This window comes from Fistularia commersonii, chromosome 6 (assembly GCF_037954325.1).
Source record: "Fistularia commersonii isolate RoL2024-O1a breed Wild chromosome 6, RoL_Fcom_v1.0, whole genome shotgun sequence".
NCBI lineage: Eukaryota > Metazoa > Chordata > Actinopteri > Syngnathiformes > Fistulariidae > Fistularia > Fistularia commersonii.
This window is the reverse complement of record NC_141289.1, coordinates 520549-537709: the sequence shown is the minus strand read 5'-3', so window position 1 is coordinate 537709 and position 17161 is coordinate 520549. Positions and strand designations below refer to the sequence as shown.

Sequence of the window (17161 nt, the reverse complement as noted above, 5' to 3'; positions counted from 1 at the left end):
TGGAGATGCACACAAGGGTTCATCATACCCAAGGACAAACTCACAAGCTGCAGGAGAGCAATAGTGTCAATTACCAAGTCATACTCACATCACTCTGAAGGTTGTAGGCATGTCTGGCCTGGACCACATCGTTGGAGTCCGGCAGGCAGGTCCAGTTGTGAAGGCGGGTGATGTAGTTGGCATGGTTGACCTGGATCTGGTTCTTCTTGGCCAGCTCAAAGGCCAGCATGTCGACCGGCAGGTGGAACCTGGTCTTAGACTTGTTGAAGTCCTTCTTGTACAGGGCGTCACTGGCGATCCTGGCCGAGTTCAGAGCCAGAATGAGCAGAGGGTCGTCCTGGATGCAGCGAGCTCCAATGTGGTGCCCGACTTGTTTGCGGTATCCTGTCTTGTACTTGTACTGGAACAATTAAAAAGAACATTGCTTTGAGGCAGACAAGAGTTGTTTGTTATGACCTGAACATATTAAAAGAATGACTTATAAACTTTGAAGCATTCAAAGATAAACTTTTCAAATGTCACCAATGGTACTCTAGTAACTGAGGTATAAAAATGAACCGAGTCCATGATCGTACATCACTTGCGATGTCTCTGGAGGCCCTGGCGGCGATGATGGAAATGGCATCGTTGCGCATGTCGTATCCCTTCTTCTTGCTCTCTTCATGGGCCTGCTTGTACGATTTCTGCATAAAAAAGGGAAAACAAAAAAATTAAAAGTATCCTTTTGATACGAAGCACATTTTATTCCAGGTCAGCCTGAAACAGGTTTGAGCACGGGAGTGAAACACTGACCAAGCTGTAGTTGACTTTATTTGCTTTGGCCAGGATGATGTCCATGGCATCGGGCATGACGTGGATGGAAGTCTTGTCCTTCTCCCAGGCATCGATGTAGGATTTCTGTCAGATACGAGTGATTGTTCAGTTTCAATACAGCACCGTCGGTACATCAAGTATTAACTGGCGTGTCTGATCATTAAATCCCCATTGAATTTCCTCAAAGATACATTTAGGCAGCTTGGGGTAACTTTGGTGATCAGGACTCTCCTATCCTGCCTCTACAAACCAACGTAAGGGAAACAGTTCCTGGTACAAAACATGTACTTGCAGGCATCTCTGAACAACAACTTAGCCTGAGAAATGATAAAACATGTATGGAAGGCTTGAACAGAAGCTAACAAAATACCACTTTATGCAGACAATGTGATTGTATTTTTTCACAGAATAGAGAAACCACAAATTGTATGACTAAAGGTTTTGTTCAGTATATTTGTGATGCACAAAGACAGAAACTGCTTATTTGTATGTAACAAATCTTCAACTGACTATTCAAACAATCGTAAATAAGTGTCAGGGAAGTTGCTTGGGTTAAAATATTGCATAGTGATATTAATTTAAGCTACAGGTTGACAACCAGTGTTCTATGTAATTGGTAAGTGAAAGGAAAACAAGTTACCTTGTTCATGACCTGAGCGTTGGCCTTGGCCAGCGCCATGGGCATGTCCTCGCTGCTGACTGTAAACTTGTAGTTGCTCGGGTGCTGACGGTACCTCTGTTCACTCAGGATCTCTCCAGCCTTCTTGGCTTTCTCAACGTCCAGTGAGCCAATCGGCACCCAGCCGATACCCTGAAGCGTCTTCAGGTCCTCCTTGTACACGGCCTGGAGATGCACACAAGGGTTCATCTTACTCAAGGGGAAATTCACAAGCTGCAGGAGAGCAATGATGTCAATAGGACAAGTCATACTCACGTCACTCTGGATGTTGTAGGCATGTCTGGCCTGGACCACATCGTTGGAGTCCGGCAGGCAGGTCCAGTTGTGAAGGCGGGTGATGTAGTTGGCGTGGTTGACCTGGATCTGGTTCTTCTTGGCCAGCTCAAAGGCCAGCATGTCGACCGGCAGGTGGAACCTGGTCTTAGACTTGTTGAAGTCCTTCTTGTACAGGGCGTCACTGGCGATCCTGGCCGAGTTGAGAGCCAGCATGAGGAGAGGGTCGTCCTGGATACTGAGGGCACCGATGTGGTGGCCCACCTGCTTACGGTACCCTGTCTTGTACTTGTACTGATAAAAGTGAGGCAGTTAGATTAGTTGAAAGAAAAGTGAAAAAAAGTAAGCGATGGGAAATGAAGATCCTGTAAAAATACTTACATCACTAGCAATAACGGTGGATGCCTTTGCAGCCAGAACAGAAATCGCATCACCACGAAGATTGTGCCCCTTTTTCTTGGCCAGCTCATTGTCCAGTTTGTACAGTTTCTGAGAAAAGGGGAAAAAAAGCAAAGTTAATTGGTTCACTAAGAGGGTTTGTGTAAAATCTGTGTGTAGACATACAAGTGCTACACATTACCTCACTGTAATTCTTCCTGTTTGTTCTGGCCAGCACAACATCCATTGCATCAGGCATGATGTGGATCGAAGTCTTGTCTTGGTCCCAGGCCTTTGTGTAGGATTGCTGGAGACAGAATGGAGAAGTAGGTTGGAGTTCTTCAACCTCACTTAAAAGGGAGGTGATCATTGCAATGAATTCAAAATCAGCCAAACTCTATCGAGTACCTTGTTCATAATCTGGTTATTGGCGGTGGCCAGTGTCAGGTCCATGGAGTGCATGTCCTTGGTGAATTTGAAGTTGCTGGGAGGTTGACGGTACCCTTTCTCGCTGAAGATTTTACTTGCCGTTTTCGCCTTCTCAACATCAAGTGAACCAATGGGAACCCATCCGATACCTCTGACATAGTTGTTGTACTCACTCTTGTACTGGTTCTAAAGAAGGATATGATAATATTGACCCACTGCGGTGCACACACACACACAAACATACCCGCAATTTTTTTTTAAAAATAACGAAAACTCCAATGAAATACTTATCACGCACGTCGCTTGCAATGAATTGCATGTTACGAGCCAATTCCAGGTTCATGGCATCGGGCAGGACCGTGTAATGGGGGATGATGTGCTTGTACCCGGCCATGGTCTGGACAGTGGAGGCGTGCTTGGCGTGGACCACGCTCATCATGTCCACCGGGGTGTGGTACTTCAGCTTGGACTTGTGGTAGTCCTTCTTGTAGTTCTTGTCACTCTGTATCTTGGCCACCTCCATGTAGTGGACCAGCAGGGGGTCGTCCTGCAGGCTGCGGAAGCCAACATGGTGGCCTCTGGCCTTCTCGTAGGCCAACTTGTACTTGTACTATAACACAGCAAATGAACTTATTGATTAGGCCAAAAAAGCAACACATTCATCCTTGGTTATTCAAACAGAGCATGAAGCTCCACTTACATTACTGGCAATTGCGGTGTTGGACTTGGCAGCCAAAATTGAGATGGCGTCTTCTTTAAGGTTGTATCCCTTATTGGCCATCTCCACAACACCGGCTTTGTAAAGTTTCTGCAGAAGACATTAAGATGACAATGTTTTACTGACATTGTCATGAACACAACCTTTCACTTTGGACTGGTCGAATTTCCCTTACGTTGCTCATGGTGAGGGCGTTGGCTTTGGCCAGGAGAATCTCTGGAGAATCTGGCATGATGTGAATTTTTGTCTTGTCCTTCTCCCAGGCGGCAGTGTAAGCTTTCTGTGAATGGACAGAACAAGGAAACAAATCCATGTTGATGCCCACGACTCCAGCCAGACGTTGCAGCAACACAGTCTCAGGTACACTGAGCTAAACCGCACCTTGTTCATGATCTGGTTGTTGGCGGCAGCCAGAGTCAAGTCCATGGAGTCCATCAGTTTGCTGAACTTGTGGTTGGATGGATGAGTGCGGTACCTGTTGTCACTCTGAATCTCACCGCCGACCCTTGCGGTTTCCACTGCAAGGGAGCCGATGGGAATCCAACCGACTCCCCGGACAAAGTTGTTCCAATCAGACTTGTACTCACACTGAAAGGAGAGGACTCATCAGTCAGCGGAAATCACCACATGAAGTGACCGTATGCCTTAAAAGAAGGACTGAATTGTTGTAGCTAAATGTTGAGCAGGTACTCTGGCAGTCAAACTTACATCACTAGACTGTACGTTCATGGTGCGGGCCAATACAAAGCCCATAGCATCAGGAAGGAGAGCGTTGCTATGCTGAATCTGCTTGTACCCGGCCATGGTCTGGACAGTAGAGGCGTGCTTGGCGTGGACCACGCTCATCATGTCCACCGGGGTGTGGTACTTCAGCTTGGACTTGTGGTAGTCCTTCTTGTAGTTCTTGTCACTCTGTATCTTGGCCACCTCCATGTAGTGGACCAGCAAGGGGTCGTCCTGCAGGCTGCGGAAGCCGACATGGTGGCCTCTGGCCTTCTCGTAGGCCAACTTGTACTTGTACTGGAAAAGAAAATAAGTCCAAGTTTACATCATATCACTCAAGACACCAAATGATAGAGTTAATATTTGACTTACATTACTGGCAATTCTTGTTCCCGACTTGGCAGCAACAATAGAAATGGCATCTGCCTTCAGATTGTAGCCTTTGTTAGCCATTTGCACGACACCAGATTTGTAGAGTTTCTGTGGGGAAACATTGATACATGTATATAAATCAAATATAGGTCATAAAAGCAAACGGACAGTTTCCAGACAGGGTGGTCAAATCAGTAAAAAGACAATCAATCAAAACTCTTGTTTACTCCAGTTCTTTCTTGAACCAAATTTGAGGTAACATGATGTACTGCCTTACGTTGCTCATGGTGAGGGCGTTGGCCTTGGCCAGGAGAATCTCTGGAGAATCTGGCATGATGTGAATTTTTGTCTTGTCCTTTTCCCAGGCGGCAGTGTAAGCTTTCTGTGAATGAACACAACGAGGAAACATGTCCATGTTGATGCCCACAAATCATCCCAGACGTTGCAGCAACACAGTCTCAGGTACACTGAACTAAACTGCACCTTGTTCATGATCTGGTTGTTGGCGGTAGCCAGAGTCAAGTCCATGGAGTCCATCAGTTTGCTGAACTTGTGGTTGGATGGATGAGTGCGGTACCTGTTGTCACTCTGAATCTCACCGCCGACCCTTGCGGTTTCCACTGCAAGGGAGCCGATGGGGACCCAACCGACTCCCCGGACGTAGTTGTTCCAATCAGACTTGTACTCACACTGAAAGGAGACGTGGCATCGGTCAGCGGAAATCACCACATTAAGTGACTGTATGCCTTAAAAGAAGGACTGTGGCTAAATGTTGGGCAGGTACTCTGGCAGTCAAACTTACATCACTAGACTGTACGTTCATGGTGCGGGCCAATACAAAGCCCATAGCATCAGGAAGGAGAGCGTTGCTATGCTGAATCTGCTTGTATCCAGCCATGGTCTGGACAGTGGAGGCGTGCTTGGCGTGGACCACGCTCATCATGTCCACCGGAGTGTGGTACTTCAGCTTGGCCTTGTGGTAGTCCTTCTTGTAGTTCTTGTCACTCTGTATCTTGGCCACCTCCATGTAGTGGACCAGCAGGGGGTCGTCCTGCAGGCTGCGGAAGCCGACATGGTGGCCTCTGGCCTTCTCGTAGGCCAACTTGTATTGGACCTTTATAATAAAAATCCAAGCATTTAGATGATAGTTGTTGTTTTAAGTCACAGGAAAAAAACGTGTGACCCGTTGGGATCAGATTTGTGATTTACATACATTGCTAGCAATATGTCTGCCTTGCTTGGCGTGCAGGATGGGAATAGCGTCCTGCTTCATGTCATAACCCTTCGCAATATCTTCCAGCCACTTGTGCTTGTAATGACTCTGTTGATAAAACAGCAAAGAGTCAAGATTCTGTTCCAAGTCGATGCCCTGATACACAAACCGATTTTCAAGAAGGTTCACTGGTTTGTCGGAGAACATCGATGTCTCATGGAAGGTTTGTCACCGCATGCTTTCAGAATTCACCTCGCTGACAGTCTGGGCATTGAACTTGGCCTGGATGAACTCAGGGCAGTCAGCAGGCAGGTGGTATGTGTGCATGAACTTCTCTCCAGAAGCCTTGTATGCGGTCTGCGGGACAAACAAGAAGAACGATAAAGTAAGACTTCACCGCTCATCGTCCCGGAGTTTTTGTTGTCGTCTTGACATTCCAACTCACGTGGTCCAGCATCTTGGAGTTGGTCAGAGCCAGAGCCATGTTCATGGCGTCTGTCTTGCTGGTAAACTTCAGCGTACTGGGATGCTGCCGGTAGCCTTTGTCATCCAGGGCAGCTTTAGCAGTTTTAGCCTTCTCCACATCCAGGGAACCAATAGGAACCCAGCCTGCTCCTTTGTAGCAGCTGTTGTAGTCTGATTTATAAACGTTCTGAGGGTGAGAAGAGTTAAAAAAGGCAAAAGAAAGTACATATTTCGTCAAGAGCTGTCAGAGGAGGTTTATGAGGTAGGCTACGTCTGGAGAAGACAAAGGCCTGAAACACATACGTCACTCTGAATGTCCATCATTGTTCTGCACAGCTGCAAGTGCATGTTGTCGGGCAGGAGGAAGTAGTTGTGAGGGATCTTCCTGTAACCGGCGTAGGTCTGGACAGTGGAGGCGTGCTTGGCGTGGGCCACGCTCATCATGTCCACCGGGGTGTGGTACTTCAGCTTGGCCTTGTGGTAGTCCTTCTTGTAGTTCTTGTCACTCTGCATCTTGGCCACTTGCATGTAGTGGACCAGCAGCGGGTCGTCCTGGAGGCTGCGGAAGCCGACATGGTGGCCTCTGGCCTTCTCGTAGGCCAACTTGTACTTGTACTATAAAAAAAAAAAGCAAAGCATTAGATATTCTGAAGGACATTGCTAGGGTACCATTCAAAGCAAATGTACAACTTACATTGCTGGCAATGTCTCTGGAAGATTTTGCAGCCACAATGGGGATGGAATCTTCCTTCATATGATGGCCCTTGAGGAGATCTTGACGGTGGCCGTGGGTGTAGTAGTTCTAAACCAAAAGATCGCCGGTGTTACAATACAAATGCGGATTTTCTTTTTTGGAAATTAATATTGTGTAAATACACAAAGGCTGGAGCAGGGTTTGGGGCTGACCTGGCTGATGTTGACAGCGTTGTACCTGGCTTGCATCAGCTCGGGAGTATCAACGGGGAGATTGTAGGTGTGCATGTACTTCTCCCCGCTCGCCCTGTATGCTTTCTGCGCAATCACAGAGAAGATGCAGAACAGAAGATCAGGAGGGAGCTCTGGACGCGGAGTAAAGTCCGACTGGTTCTCTGCTCACGTTTCCTCACCATGTCAGTGATCTTGGAATTGGCCTTGGCGAGTTCCATGTTCATGGAGTCAATGGGGCTGGTGAACTTGAGGGTGTCGGGGTGCTGACGGTACTTCCTCTCATCCAGGGCTGCTGCCGCCGCCTTCGCTTTCTCCACGTCCAGGGAGCCAATGGGAATCCAGCCGACTCCCTTGACGGAGCTCTCATAATCCTGCTTGTAGTTGTTCTGGAAAACAGCGGAGACATCGAAGGAAGAGTTTTACGCGTTGGCAGCTCTTGGACAAGAACTTCTGAATTAGAGTGTCCTGCATGAACTTCAAGCACACCTCCATCCTATTAGGGACACACTGAATGCAGGCTGGTGGGTGGACTAGCAAGACCACTCGACAGTTATTTTAAGTCTTGACACGGAATAACTTACATCACTGGCATTGACATTCATGGTGCGAGCAAGCTGCAGACCCATGGCGTCTGGCAGCATGAGGTAGTTGTGGGGGATCTTCTTGTATCCAGCCATGGTCTGGACGGCGGAGGCGTGCTTGGCGTGGGCCACGCTCATCATGTCCACCGGGGTGTGGTACTTCAGCTTGGCCTTGTGGTAGTCCTTCTTGTAGTTCTTGTCACTCTGCAACTTGGCCACCTCCATGTAGTGGACCAGCAGGGGGTCGTCCTGCAGGCTGCGGAAGCCGACATGGTGGCCTCTGGCCTTCTCGTAGGCCTTCTTATACTGGACCTAGAGGTCACATCATAAACGAAAAAGTGAGTCGAACATCAAATCATCTTCCTGGCTTGTGCTTTCAGAGGAGGCTGCGTTTTACACTTACGTCGCTGGCTGCATGTCGGGCAGCTTTAGCGGCAACGACGGAGATGGCGTCCGGCTTCAGGTCGTAACCTTTGGCGATCAGCTCCTGCCATGCCAGCTTGTAGTAGTTCTAAGATAACCATGTTGCGAGTTCGAAAGACAGCGTTCGCAAAAAGAAGACCGACGGGCATATTAATAATCACATATGGACAAAAGTGACTTGGAGTTCCTGTCGACCTACAAACTGTGCGTTTGAAAAAAACAAGCTAACCAGAAAGCACTTCACATCTCGATTTCCATTTATACCTTACATGAAATGCCGAAATGAATCGGAATTCGTGTATCTTACCTTGCTGATGTTGTAGGCGTTGCACTTGGCCTGGAGGAACTCGGGGACGTCGGGAGGCAGGGAGTACTTCTGATGGACCTCCTCCAGGCCCCGCTTGTAGAACAGCTGCAGGGAAGAGGAAGTTAAAGACGCGGCGATGGACAAGAAGAGAAGCACTGGTGAGGATTGGCGGGAGGCTCACATCGCTCCTCTGCAGCTGGTTGACCTTGGCCTGCATCATGATGGGGTGGTCCGGGATGGACGTGAAGGGGATGGTGTCTGGGTGCTGCCTGTATTTTTTCTGTCGGAGAAACGATCGACCACTTTTCAGACTCGCCCGATCTGATTGCATAGACTTCCTCTGGCGTGACGCGAGGAACGAAGCTCTCACCTCGTTGAGGATCCTCTCTGCGTTCTTGGCCTTTTCGACCTCCATGGACCCAAACGTAATCCAGGGGCTTCCCTTGGTGAAGTTGTTGTAGTCGGACTTGTACTCGTTCTGCGGAGCAGGAAAAGAAGCCCCTGTCACTGACCCGCTTTTTTGTCCTTTAATAAAACCAGGAGTTTCCCGTACGTACGCTACTCTGGATGATGTTGGCTTTCTTGGCCAGGTCCAGAAGCACGCTGTCGTAGGGCAGGTAGAAGTTGGGGTTGATGGTCCTGTATCCCGCCATGCTGGCGATGGCCTGGGACTTCTTGGCTGTAGTGACGGATATCATGTCCAGCGGCGTGTGGTACTTGGTCTTTATCTTCTCGTAGTCTTTCTTGTACTCCCGCTGTGGAGGACACCACAAGGGGCGAGGCTCAGGGACACAAATGTCAGCGCCGGTAAACCGGGGAACGACAAGAGACGGTTATTTTATTTACGTCGCTCTGGATTTTGGCAACGTGGACGGAGTGCAAGATTTTGGGATCGTCGTTGATACTGAGAGCTCCGACCATCTGGCCCTTGTTCTTCTCGTACTCCTTCTTGTACTTGACCTGCGGAGGAGAGCGAGAATGAGAGGCGAAGGGAAGCAAACCGGTAAGAGAAGGCGAGAACGTAAGACTCGCAGCAAACTTACGTCGCTGGCAATGTTTGTGTGAGCGCGGGCGGCCAGGATGGGGATGGCGTCACCCTTGACCTCGAACTTCTTGGCTTTGCTCTTCTCCCAGTCATACTTGTAACAGTTCTGCAGGTGCAAAACAACACCATTGAAAGGTCGTCCGGTTGAAGTCCACCTAGAGATCGAACCCGTTCGCGAAAACAGAAAACTCACATCACTGAGGTTGAAGGCGTTCACTCTGGACTGGATGAAGAAGGGGTAGTCCGGGGGGAGGCTGTTCTTCACCTTTATTTTCTCGTAGTCCGCCTTGTAGTTCAACTACAAAAAGGCAAAGGGAAACAAACACCATGACCGGGATGGGCGCTACTTCACTCTCTTCCACCAGAGGGTAGCAGTGCGTAAAGTGGACCCCAGCGGCATCCCTGCACCCATCCGCCCCCCATCACAGGGTTTATTCTGGGCCAACTGAATGCTTGTTGCTATTTATACTTCAGAAAGATGGCTCTCCAGTTTCCATGGCGCCCGCAGAGAGACAGCTGGGCTGCAGGGATGGCGGGGGACATTCCAGACTAATCTACATATCTGATACTTTGACATCCAAAACAACCAGCTGATAATTGGATTAAATCCAAATAAAACTTGTTTGATATCTTCGCAGAAACGGGCGAGGACTCTTTGGGCGTGACGTGGTTCGCGAAAGACGTACGTCGCTGAGCTGTTGGGCGTTGATGGCGGCTTGAACCAGAACCGGCGAGTCCACCACCTGCGTGAATTTCACCTTCTCCGGATGCGTCCGGTACGCTTTCTGCAAACCCGGAAGGACGTAGAAACATGTGAGCGTCTCGTCTGCGTAGCGGAAGAAGTACATTTTGCGTCAAACGGGAAAGGACGTCATCGTCCGCCGCGCTCACATCACTGCAGCCTTGGAGCTTTTTCGTGGCTTCATACTCGGGCGTGACCGTTTGCGGGAAGAAGCACCTCGTTTTCAAGTCTTCATAATCAGCTTTGTAGAGTTGCTGCGGGAACCAGAAAAGGTTGAAAGTAACACGGACGTAAACATATGAAATGGTATCGGAAGGTCTTTCGAAGGAGACTCACGTCATTCTTCATCTCCTCCATCTTCTGACAGTGAAGCATGTAGACGTCCTCGTAGCTTCCGAGGTAGTGTCCCTTCACCTCATTGTTATATTTGTCTTTATAATGTGTCTGGAGGCCAAATACGGGGGATTAAGGAAGGTCCAAAAATAGTGGAATACATCAGTATTTGGTACCAAAAGTGCAATGTGAAGTTTTCTTACATCAGAGAACTGTTTAAGCACGGAGTCCATCTGAAACTTTGGCGTGTCGCAGTAGTTAATGCTGAAACCCCTGGACTTCTCATAGTTGTCCTTGTACACTTTCTGCAGAAGGAGAAGCGAAACCACACGGAGCAAAAATAAACCAAAATGATTCTGGGGCCTTCGTGAGCGTCTTCACCTCGGACACCTACGTCGCTGAGGATGGTGCCGGCGTATCGGAGTTGCCGGAGGAGGGGGTTCTCAGTGGCGGGAAGCGTGTTGTAGTCGGACTGCGCTTTGGTCTTCTCGTAGTCCTTCTTGTAGTGGACCTGGAGTGAACAAGGGGCGGAGGCAGGAACCGGGTCACACGTTTGGGTCTCGTGTAGGAGTGCGCTGGAAGGGAAAGGTACCGCTTGCGGGGTGAGAAACCCCGACTCCGCTGGCGGCGGCGAGACGAATGTTGACCTGAAAGTCATGCGCTGAATGTGGCGGCCGTTCAGGGTTGACTCACACTCTGCTCTCAGACACAGATCCACGCAGGCCATTGCTTCCAAATGACGCGGGTACTATAAAAACACTCTTTTGTGTGTGTCTGTGTGCGCACTTACCTCACTAGCAGCAATGCGAGCCTTCTTGTTGGTGTCGTAGACGGGCGTGTCTGTTTGCATGAAATAAATTTGGTCTTTCAAGTCCTCAAAAGCCTGGGTGTACTTCCTCTGCCGGGACAACGGTTCAGTGGTCAGATGAACGGTGAAGCCGGGAAGTCCCGCTCGGTTTCATGCGGCGCTGAGAACTTACATTACTCAGGTTCTCCATGGCGACCCTGGCGGTGGCCACATCGAAGTAAGGCGTCTCGCACCATTGACCCTTCACATTCTTATTGTAGTCCTCCTTGTACTTGAGCTGCGGGGAAAGAAAGGACACCGACATGAGAGAGGTGCTGGAATTGGACGGATGATTCGCAGAAGATAAATCCATCTGGTCGATGAAACAATCGGGGAATCTCTGGAATCCCCATCAATCATCTGATGGTCGCACCCCCCGCGACCCAAACACCGGTGACACCGGTCAGCAGATGGGCAGTTATACCAAGAAGAAGTTAGAGGTGGGATGATCTCAGCGGGATTAAGCCTTGATCCGGACTTGGGTTCTTCCCCGAAGAGTTAGATTTTAATTCTCCTTCGGTTTCACGGCAGCAGTGCAATCCTGTTCTCGGCTAACGAATCCCTGCAAGATTACAGGAGGGTTGAACTCCCGAGTCCCCGGGCGGCATCTTGTAGGCTCTGAAGAAGGTATTCCCGTCCGCTGACGGCGGCACCGTCACGTCTTCTTTCCTCTGCGACCCGTTCAGTTCGGATTCGTCTCCGTCCGCGGAGTTTCGTCTGGAGTCCCTCGGGGCTCGACTGTAGGACCCTTGAGGTTTGTCGAAACTGCGAGGCTGTGCCAACTACACCGGGAAAACCTGGAGAGCTGACATCAGCTCGCTGCAGAGCCTCACTCCCCCGACCGTCCAGAAACTAATCCCGGCAGTCACTTCAGGTCACTCGACACCGCGGCCAAGCTTGTAAACCGAACCTTGAAAATCTCAGCAGATCTCTCCGGGTCTCAGATCACTTCGCTGGCTGCCTCTACGGAAACAAAGCGACTTCCATATTCTGCCTCTTGCAGGGAACAAACGGTGAGCAGATCCTCCGGTCCGGCCTCCAGGATCTCGCGGGACCGATGTTGTTTCGGGGGGTTAGAAAAGCAAATGGGCAAAGGTTTACGAACATCGGCGGGAAGCCGCTTCACATTTACTCACATCGCTGCGTTGGTCATAGGCTCTCTTGGCCATGTCCACCTCGGGAGGATCGGCCAGGGACGTGTACCTGGCCTTGCGCTCATCGTGGCCCTTCTTGTAGTGGATCTGCAAGAACGTGGAGGCGGCTCATATCAACGTGGGGACATTCAACCCTTCACCCTCTCATTCAGACCTAAACACAATGTAGTCTTCAGTGAACCGGCTGACTGTTTTTGGACTTTGGGAGGAGAAAGAGCAGAGAAGATACACACCAAGAGAACCCGATCCGACTGCGGGGTCGAACCTGCTGAGCATCGACCCACTCAGAGTTACAACATTCAACCGGTGGTCTTACATCACTGAGCGTCTCCTGGGCTTTGGCCACCCTGCGCAGCTCCGGACTGTCGCTGTACGGGAAGAACATGGTCTTCTCTTCGTTCCAGTCCTCCACGTAGCGTTTCTGAGCACGGAGAAGCAAGAGTTAGCTCCTTTGACCGAAGAACCGCACACACGCTCTGTGCATCGGGCTGCATTGCAAGGCCGTACTTTGCTGCAGTTGGCAGCGTTCTTCACAGCCAGAACCATCTCAGGAGCATCAGGAGGCAGCAGGTACCGGTCCTTCATCTCATCCCACTTCTGTCTGTACAGAACCTGGAAGAAGAGTCACGTCTGAGACAGGAACTCGGTTCTTGGCAACCGAGGACGCCGGTGTACGTTCCGGTCCGCCTACCTTGCTGATCAGCTCGGACACGTGCTTCACGTGGGCGACCTCCCGGGCCTCGCCGTCGTACAAGCTGCCGGTGCGAGCCTTGTTCCCCTCCATGCGGTATTTAATCTGGGGAACAACACGGCATCGGTTCTTGTTACTCCACGACACAGACCTCATTCAGCTTCACCTGCTCCCCTGAAGATGCCGACCCTCCGGGGTGGCTCTCCAAACAAACCCCCTTCCGCTCTAACTACCTTCTGTCCTCAAATGAGGACTTCCTCATGCACCTTTCCAGTTTGCTACGCCGAGAGCAGATCCCGATTCTTTGACTGCATCCATTTGAGGACAATGAACAATCGAGCTTCTCTGATTCTGTTTCTGAACGGGACTGAGTCAGGGATGTCACAGAGGACCAACGGCCGGGAGCAAAACAAATACGTCTGCTTCAAAATCATATCTCGTAAGGAACACGGAATGGGCCGTTTTCTGCGGGTTTCGGAAGCGATACCTCGCTCAGCTGCTCCTGTGCCTTCCGGATGCGAATCATTTCGGGGGTGTCGGTGCTGACGGCCGGAGGCTGGCCTCTGGACTTGTCGTATGCCTGGCGGTACTTGTTCTGTGGAGCATCATCGTCCGGCGCCGAGGAAGTGAGATGAACGGATAAATATCAGAAGGAGAATAATATGACCATCACGGTATCCATCAGTCCTTAGATTTAGCACTCAAAATCGATCACTTTCAAGAAATCATTCACTCGGACGTACGTGGCTGAACTGCTCCAGCATCTTCTGGCTGTGGGCCAGGTAAGGAGTCATGAACTTGGACGTGTCCACCTTCACCTTCTTGGCCACCTTCCTGGTAGGTAGGCCCGACTGGGTGCGAGGGGCGGGAGGAAGAAGGGAGTACCGTTAGAATCGAGGTGAGGGGACTCCGGCATGGACGGCGAGGACATCCGGCTACCCGGGTAACATGTGGAGCACAGAGTACCTCGGAGAGGTACTTCTGCTCCTTTGAGATGAGTTTTGGGTGCACACAGTACACTGGAAATACTTCTGCTTCTTTAAGATGAGTGATTGGCTTGCAGAGTACACCTAAGAGGTACTTCTACTGCTCTGGTGGGATTGTTTTTTGTGCAGAGTACACCAGGAACGTACTTCTACTGCTCAGATATGGATGTCAGGTGTACAGAGTACTCCAGAGAAGTACTTCTACTACTTGAATCTGAGTTTTTGGTGTGCAAAGTACAACAGAGAGGTACTCCCACTACTCTGATAGGAGTGTCTGCTGTGCAGAGTACAGCAAAAAGGAACTGCTACTCCTCTGATATGAGTGTTTTATGTGCAGAGAATACCTGAGAGCCACTTCTCTTGCTCTGACACAAGTGTTTGGCGTGCACTTGTAGAGGTACTTTTTGAGGTACTTCTACGGGTCAGATATGAGTGTTTAGTGTAGCGAAGACACCCAAGAGATACTTCTCTGATCACTCACCTTCTTTCAGCGACTCAACCCAAGACTCAAAGTTGGGAGAGAACTCCAGTTGGAGGAGAGGACTACATCCTAAGAGGTACGAGACCAAACAAACAAACAAAGCCAAACCCACCGAGCTCCTGAACCTCCAAACGCAAGAGGTTCGGTACCGTGTCCAGGGCATGCGGGTCAAAACTAACAGGGGTTCTGACGGGGAACTGGAAGCTTCATGCAACAATAAAGCTCCAGGAAATGAAATGGTTTCATGCGTCACGTGATCCAGAGGCAGCTCATTGGTGGAGTAACCTGCCGCTTGAAGGGAAGTTAGTGGCATCGCTATGCTGATCAGGATTAGTTCAGGAGGGCGAGGGGGGTAAAGATACTACAAGTATAACATAGTAGGGGAGCTGTGGGGGACGGGGGGAGGGGAGGTTATGCTTCATGCCTGGGGTGCAGTGCTCTTCTGTGCCAGGAAGGGGGTGCTATGCAGGTGCTTTACCTGCAGGAGCTGCGTGGTGTGCTCAGTGGCAGTCGTTGTTGTCATGATCTGCCCAAAACATTACAAATGAAAAAGACACTCCACAAACAGATTCGGGGGGCTGGGGGTGAGGACGGACGCGTGTTCCTCTGGTGTTTGCTGTTGCCCCCCAGGGTACAACAAAAGTACCCCCCGTCCACAGAGACCACGGCAATAAACATCAGGCTACATGTGATGCGGGGGGCAGCAGAGGGGGAGGTTGTAGTCTTGAGGATGTCTGACCCTCTGCCTGGAGGCAGGAACCATCCAGAACCTAGTACACCCAGCTCAAAGAGCCCCCAGCAACCCCTGAATGTGTGCTAAACCCAAGCAGCGACTATTGACTGGAGACCATTTGATATCCCAGTATATCCTCGTCCATGTAGCAAACAATCGGCCAATCGGCAATCAATCGGCCGTTCACCAGAAAACGGGTTGTCAGGTAGTGAGGACACAACTAGAAGAGAAGAGTCTGTCTTCGGGGTTCTACAAGGAACTTTAGAGTTGCCGCAGGACAACCTGATCCACACAGGGAGCTTCAGGTTGCCGGAACCTAAAGGCGGAGGTTCTAGATGTTCCACGTGGGTGTGATGTCCCAGAACATCGGGTCCCAACCCACCCCGTCCCTTGTGGCTTCCCCCCCCAGAGCAGGTTCCACAGAGAACCAGAACTCCTCTACTCCCCCCGAACCATCCATCACTACTTCTTGTCAAAATTTTCTTGTTGTGCCAACTGGACTTTCGGGAGTTTATCTGGAGTAGACTATGAAAAGGTGAATTCCCCCAAAGTTGTACCTTTGTCCCCATGAGCATAGCAACCCCCTTCGACCCAGTTTCTGCCGATAACGAGCCACCATAACCCGGCCCCGCCCACAACCCTGGCAGTTATATTGGGAAACTCCCCACGGGCCATCAGACCTAGAGAAGCCTCTGGGACGAGGTCTGGAACTTCTTCAAGTGAAGAAGTTCAAGTCCAGTCGCCGCAACAAGAAAATTTGGACAAGAACCTCGGCGGACCGTCCATCGGTACCTGCACCTCCCCGGACCGCCCACCCGTCCGGGTCTGATTGACAGCGGGGATGGGATCCTCTGACGGGGCGGGGGGGCCCTGCTCCCCCTTTTACCTCTGCACGGCCCTGCCAACGTGCCGTAGATGTCCAATTCTAAATCTGTCTGAAAGCCAGACAGAAGAAGCCCTGCCGTGGCCTCAGGGAGGCCTGGGGGGGCAACATAGCAGAACCCACAGGGGAACCACAGGTTTCTGCAGCAAAATATACATGAATGAATGGATCTATAAAGTCCAGATGGTCGCGGGAAGTGTTTCCTGCAAGGTTCTCCGCTCAGGATGAGCAGGGAACGAAGGGCAAATCTCAGAAGCACGGAAATCTCGCGAGAAAAACCAAATGTAGAGACTTGATAGAGAAAAACTTACCTCCTCTTCAAACTCCTCCTCAAACTCCTCCTCGAACTCCTCGTACTCCTCCACGATTTGCGCCATTTTTACCGGCGCTTTTTTTTCCCTTTTTTTTTTTTTTAGGGGTTCTGAAACAGAGCGTGCGTGGGAGGGAGGGGCGAAAATGAGTGCGTGACACAGAAAATCCACGGGAAGTTGCGGGTTCACGCCGGGATGCTGCTCGTGGGACCTGTAGCTTCAAGAAGGACTCGAACCCTCTGAACCGGAAGGGGGGGCAGATCAGGAAGGTGAATGCGTGAACACACACACACACACACACACGCACGCACACACACGCACACACACGCAGTTGAAGCTTCGCGACAGCTGCCCCCCCCCCCTCTCAGCCATCTGACCCGCAAAGCCAACCCTGCGTCCTGATTGGTCCGCCGCCTCCTGGCCTTCTGCGGCCGCGGGTTAAATTTAGGACCCCGAATCTTTGATCATTAACACACAAATCCAATCAATTCCAATTCAATAAAGTATCGCATCGATATTTTGGATCACATGAGTAGCAGGTGCGGGTCTGGAAGGTTCGGTTCCGACCGGAAACAGAAGCAGCAGCAGCAGCACCGGGGATCCCCGCCGCCGGTGCCGGTGCCGGTGCCGGTCCCCTCCCCGCACCCGGACCCC

At 50.6% G+C, this 17161-nt stretch overlaps 1 protein-coding gene across 26 annotated transcripts in view; it reads right to left on the bottom strand.

Moving 5' to 3' along the window:
* Positions 1–17161, bottom strand: part of neb (nebulin) — a 52059-nt gene that overhangs the window by 34785 nt on the left and 113 nt on the right. For all 26 annotated transcript variants that reach the window (XM_086147589.1, XM_086147605.1, XM_086147609.1 and 23 more), the window contains exons 2-49: positions 16508–16617; positions 15059–15106; positions 13857–13964; positions 13601–13708; positions 13114–13218; positions 12930–13034; positions 12739–12843; positions 12405–12509; positions 11402–11506; positions 11212–11319; positions 10816–10932; positions 10625–10726; positions 10425–10532; positions 10238–10342; positions 10033–10131; positions 9540–9644; positions 9345–9452; positions 9148–9261; positions 8859–9056; positions 8672–8779; positions 8483–8581; positions 8302–8406; positions 7975–8082; positions 7572–7883; positions 7170–7376; positions 6970–7074; positions 6758–6865; positions 6367–6678; positions 6044–6250; positions 5851–5955; positions 5599–5706; positions 5188–5499; positions 4869–5075; positions 4663–4767; positions 4386–4493; positions 3999–4310; positions 3672–3878; positions 3466–3570; positions 3273–3380; positions 2871–3182; positions 2552–2758; positions 2346–2450; positions 2147–2254; positions 1748–2059; positions 1454–1657; positions 793–897; positions 576–683; positions 89–400 (exon numbers count right to left, since the gene is read on the bottom strand). In XM_086147589.1, coding sequence (XP_086003715.1) covers positions 89–400; positions 576–683; positions 793–897; positions 1454–1657; positions 1748–2059; positions 2147–2254; positions 2346–2450; positions 2552–2758; positions 2871–3182; positions 3273–3380; positions 3466–3570; positions 3672–3878; positions 3999–4310; positions 4386–4493; positions 4663–4767; positions 4869–5075; positions 5188–5499; positions 5599–5706; positions 5851–5955; positions 6044–6250; positions 6367–6678; positions 6758–6865; positions 6970–7074; positions 7170–7376; positions 7572–7883; positions 7975–8082; positions 8302–8406; positions 8483–8581; positions 8672–8779; positions 8859–9056; positions 9148–9261; positions 9345–9452; positions 9540–9644; positions 10033–10131; positions 10238–10342; positions 10425–10532; positions 10625–10726; positions 10816–10932; positions 11212–11319; positions 11402–11506; positions 12405–12509; positions 12739–12843; positions 12930–13034; positions 13114–13218; positions 13601–13708; positions 13857–13964; positions 15059–15106; positions 16508–16573 — 7140 coding nt within the window. In that variant the 5' untranslated portion in view covers positions 16574–16617. The remainder of the gene's footprint in view (positions 1–88; positions 401–575; positions 684–792; positions 898–1453; positions 1658–1747; positions 2060–2146; positions 2255–2345; positions 2451–2551; positions 2759–2870; positions 3183–3272; positions 3381–3465; positions 3571–3671; positions 3879–3998; positions 4311–4385; positions 4494–4662; positions 4768–4868; positions 5076–5187; positions 5500–5598; positions 5707–5850; positions 5956–6043; positions 6251–6366; positions 6679–6757; positions 6866–6969; positions 7075–7169; positions 7377–7571; positions 7884–7974; positions 8083–8301; positions 8407–8482; positions 8582–8671; positions 8780–8858; positions 9057–9147; positions 9262–9344; positions 9453–9539; positions 9645–10032; positions 10132–10237; positions 10343–10424; positions 10533–10624; positions 10727–10815; positions 10933–11211; positions 11320–11401; positions 11507–12404; positions 12510–12738; positions 12844–12929; positions 13035–13113; positions 13219–13600; positions 13709–13856; positions 13965–15058; positions 15107–16507; positions 16618–17161) is intronic.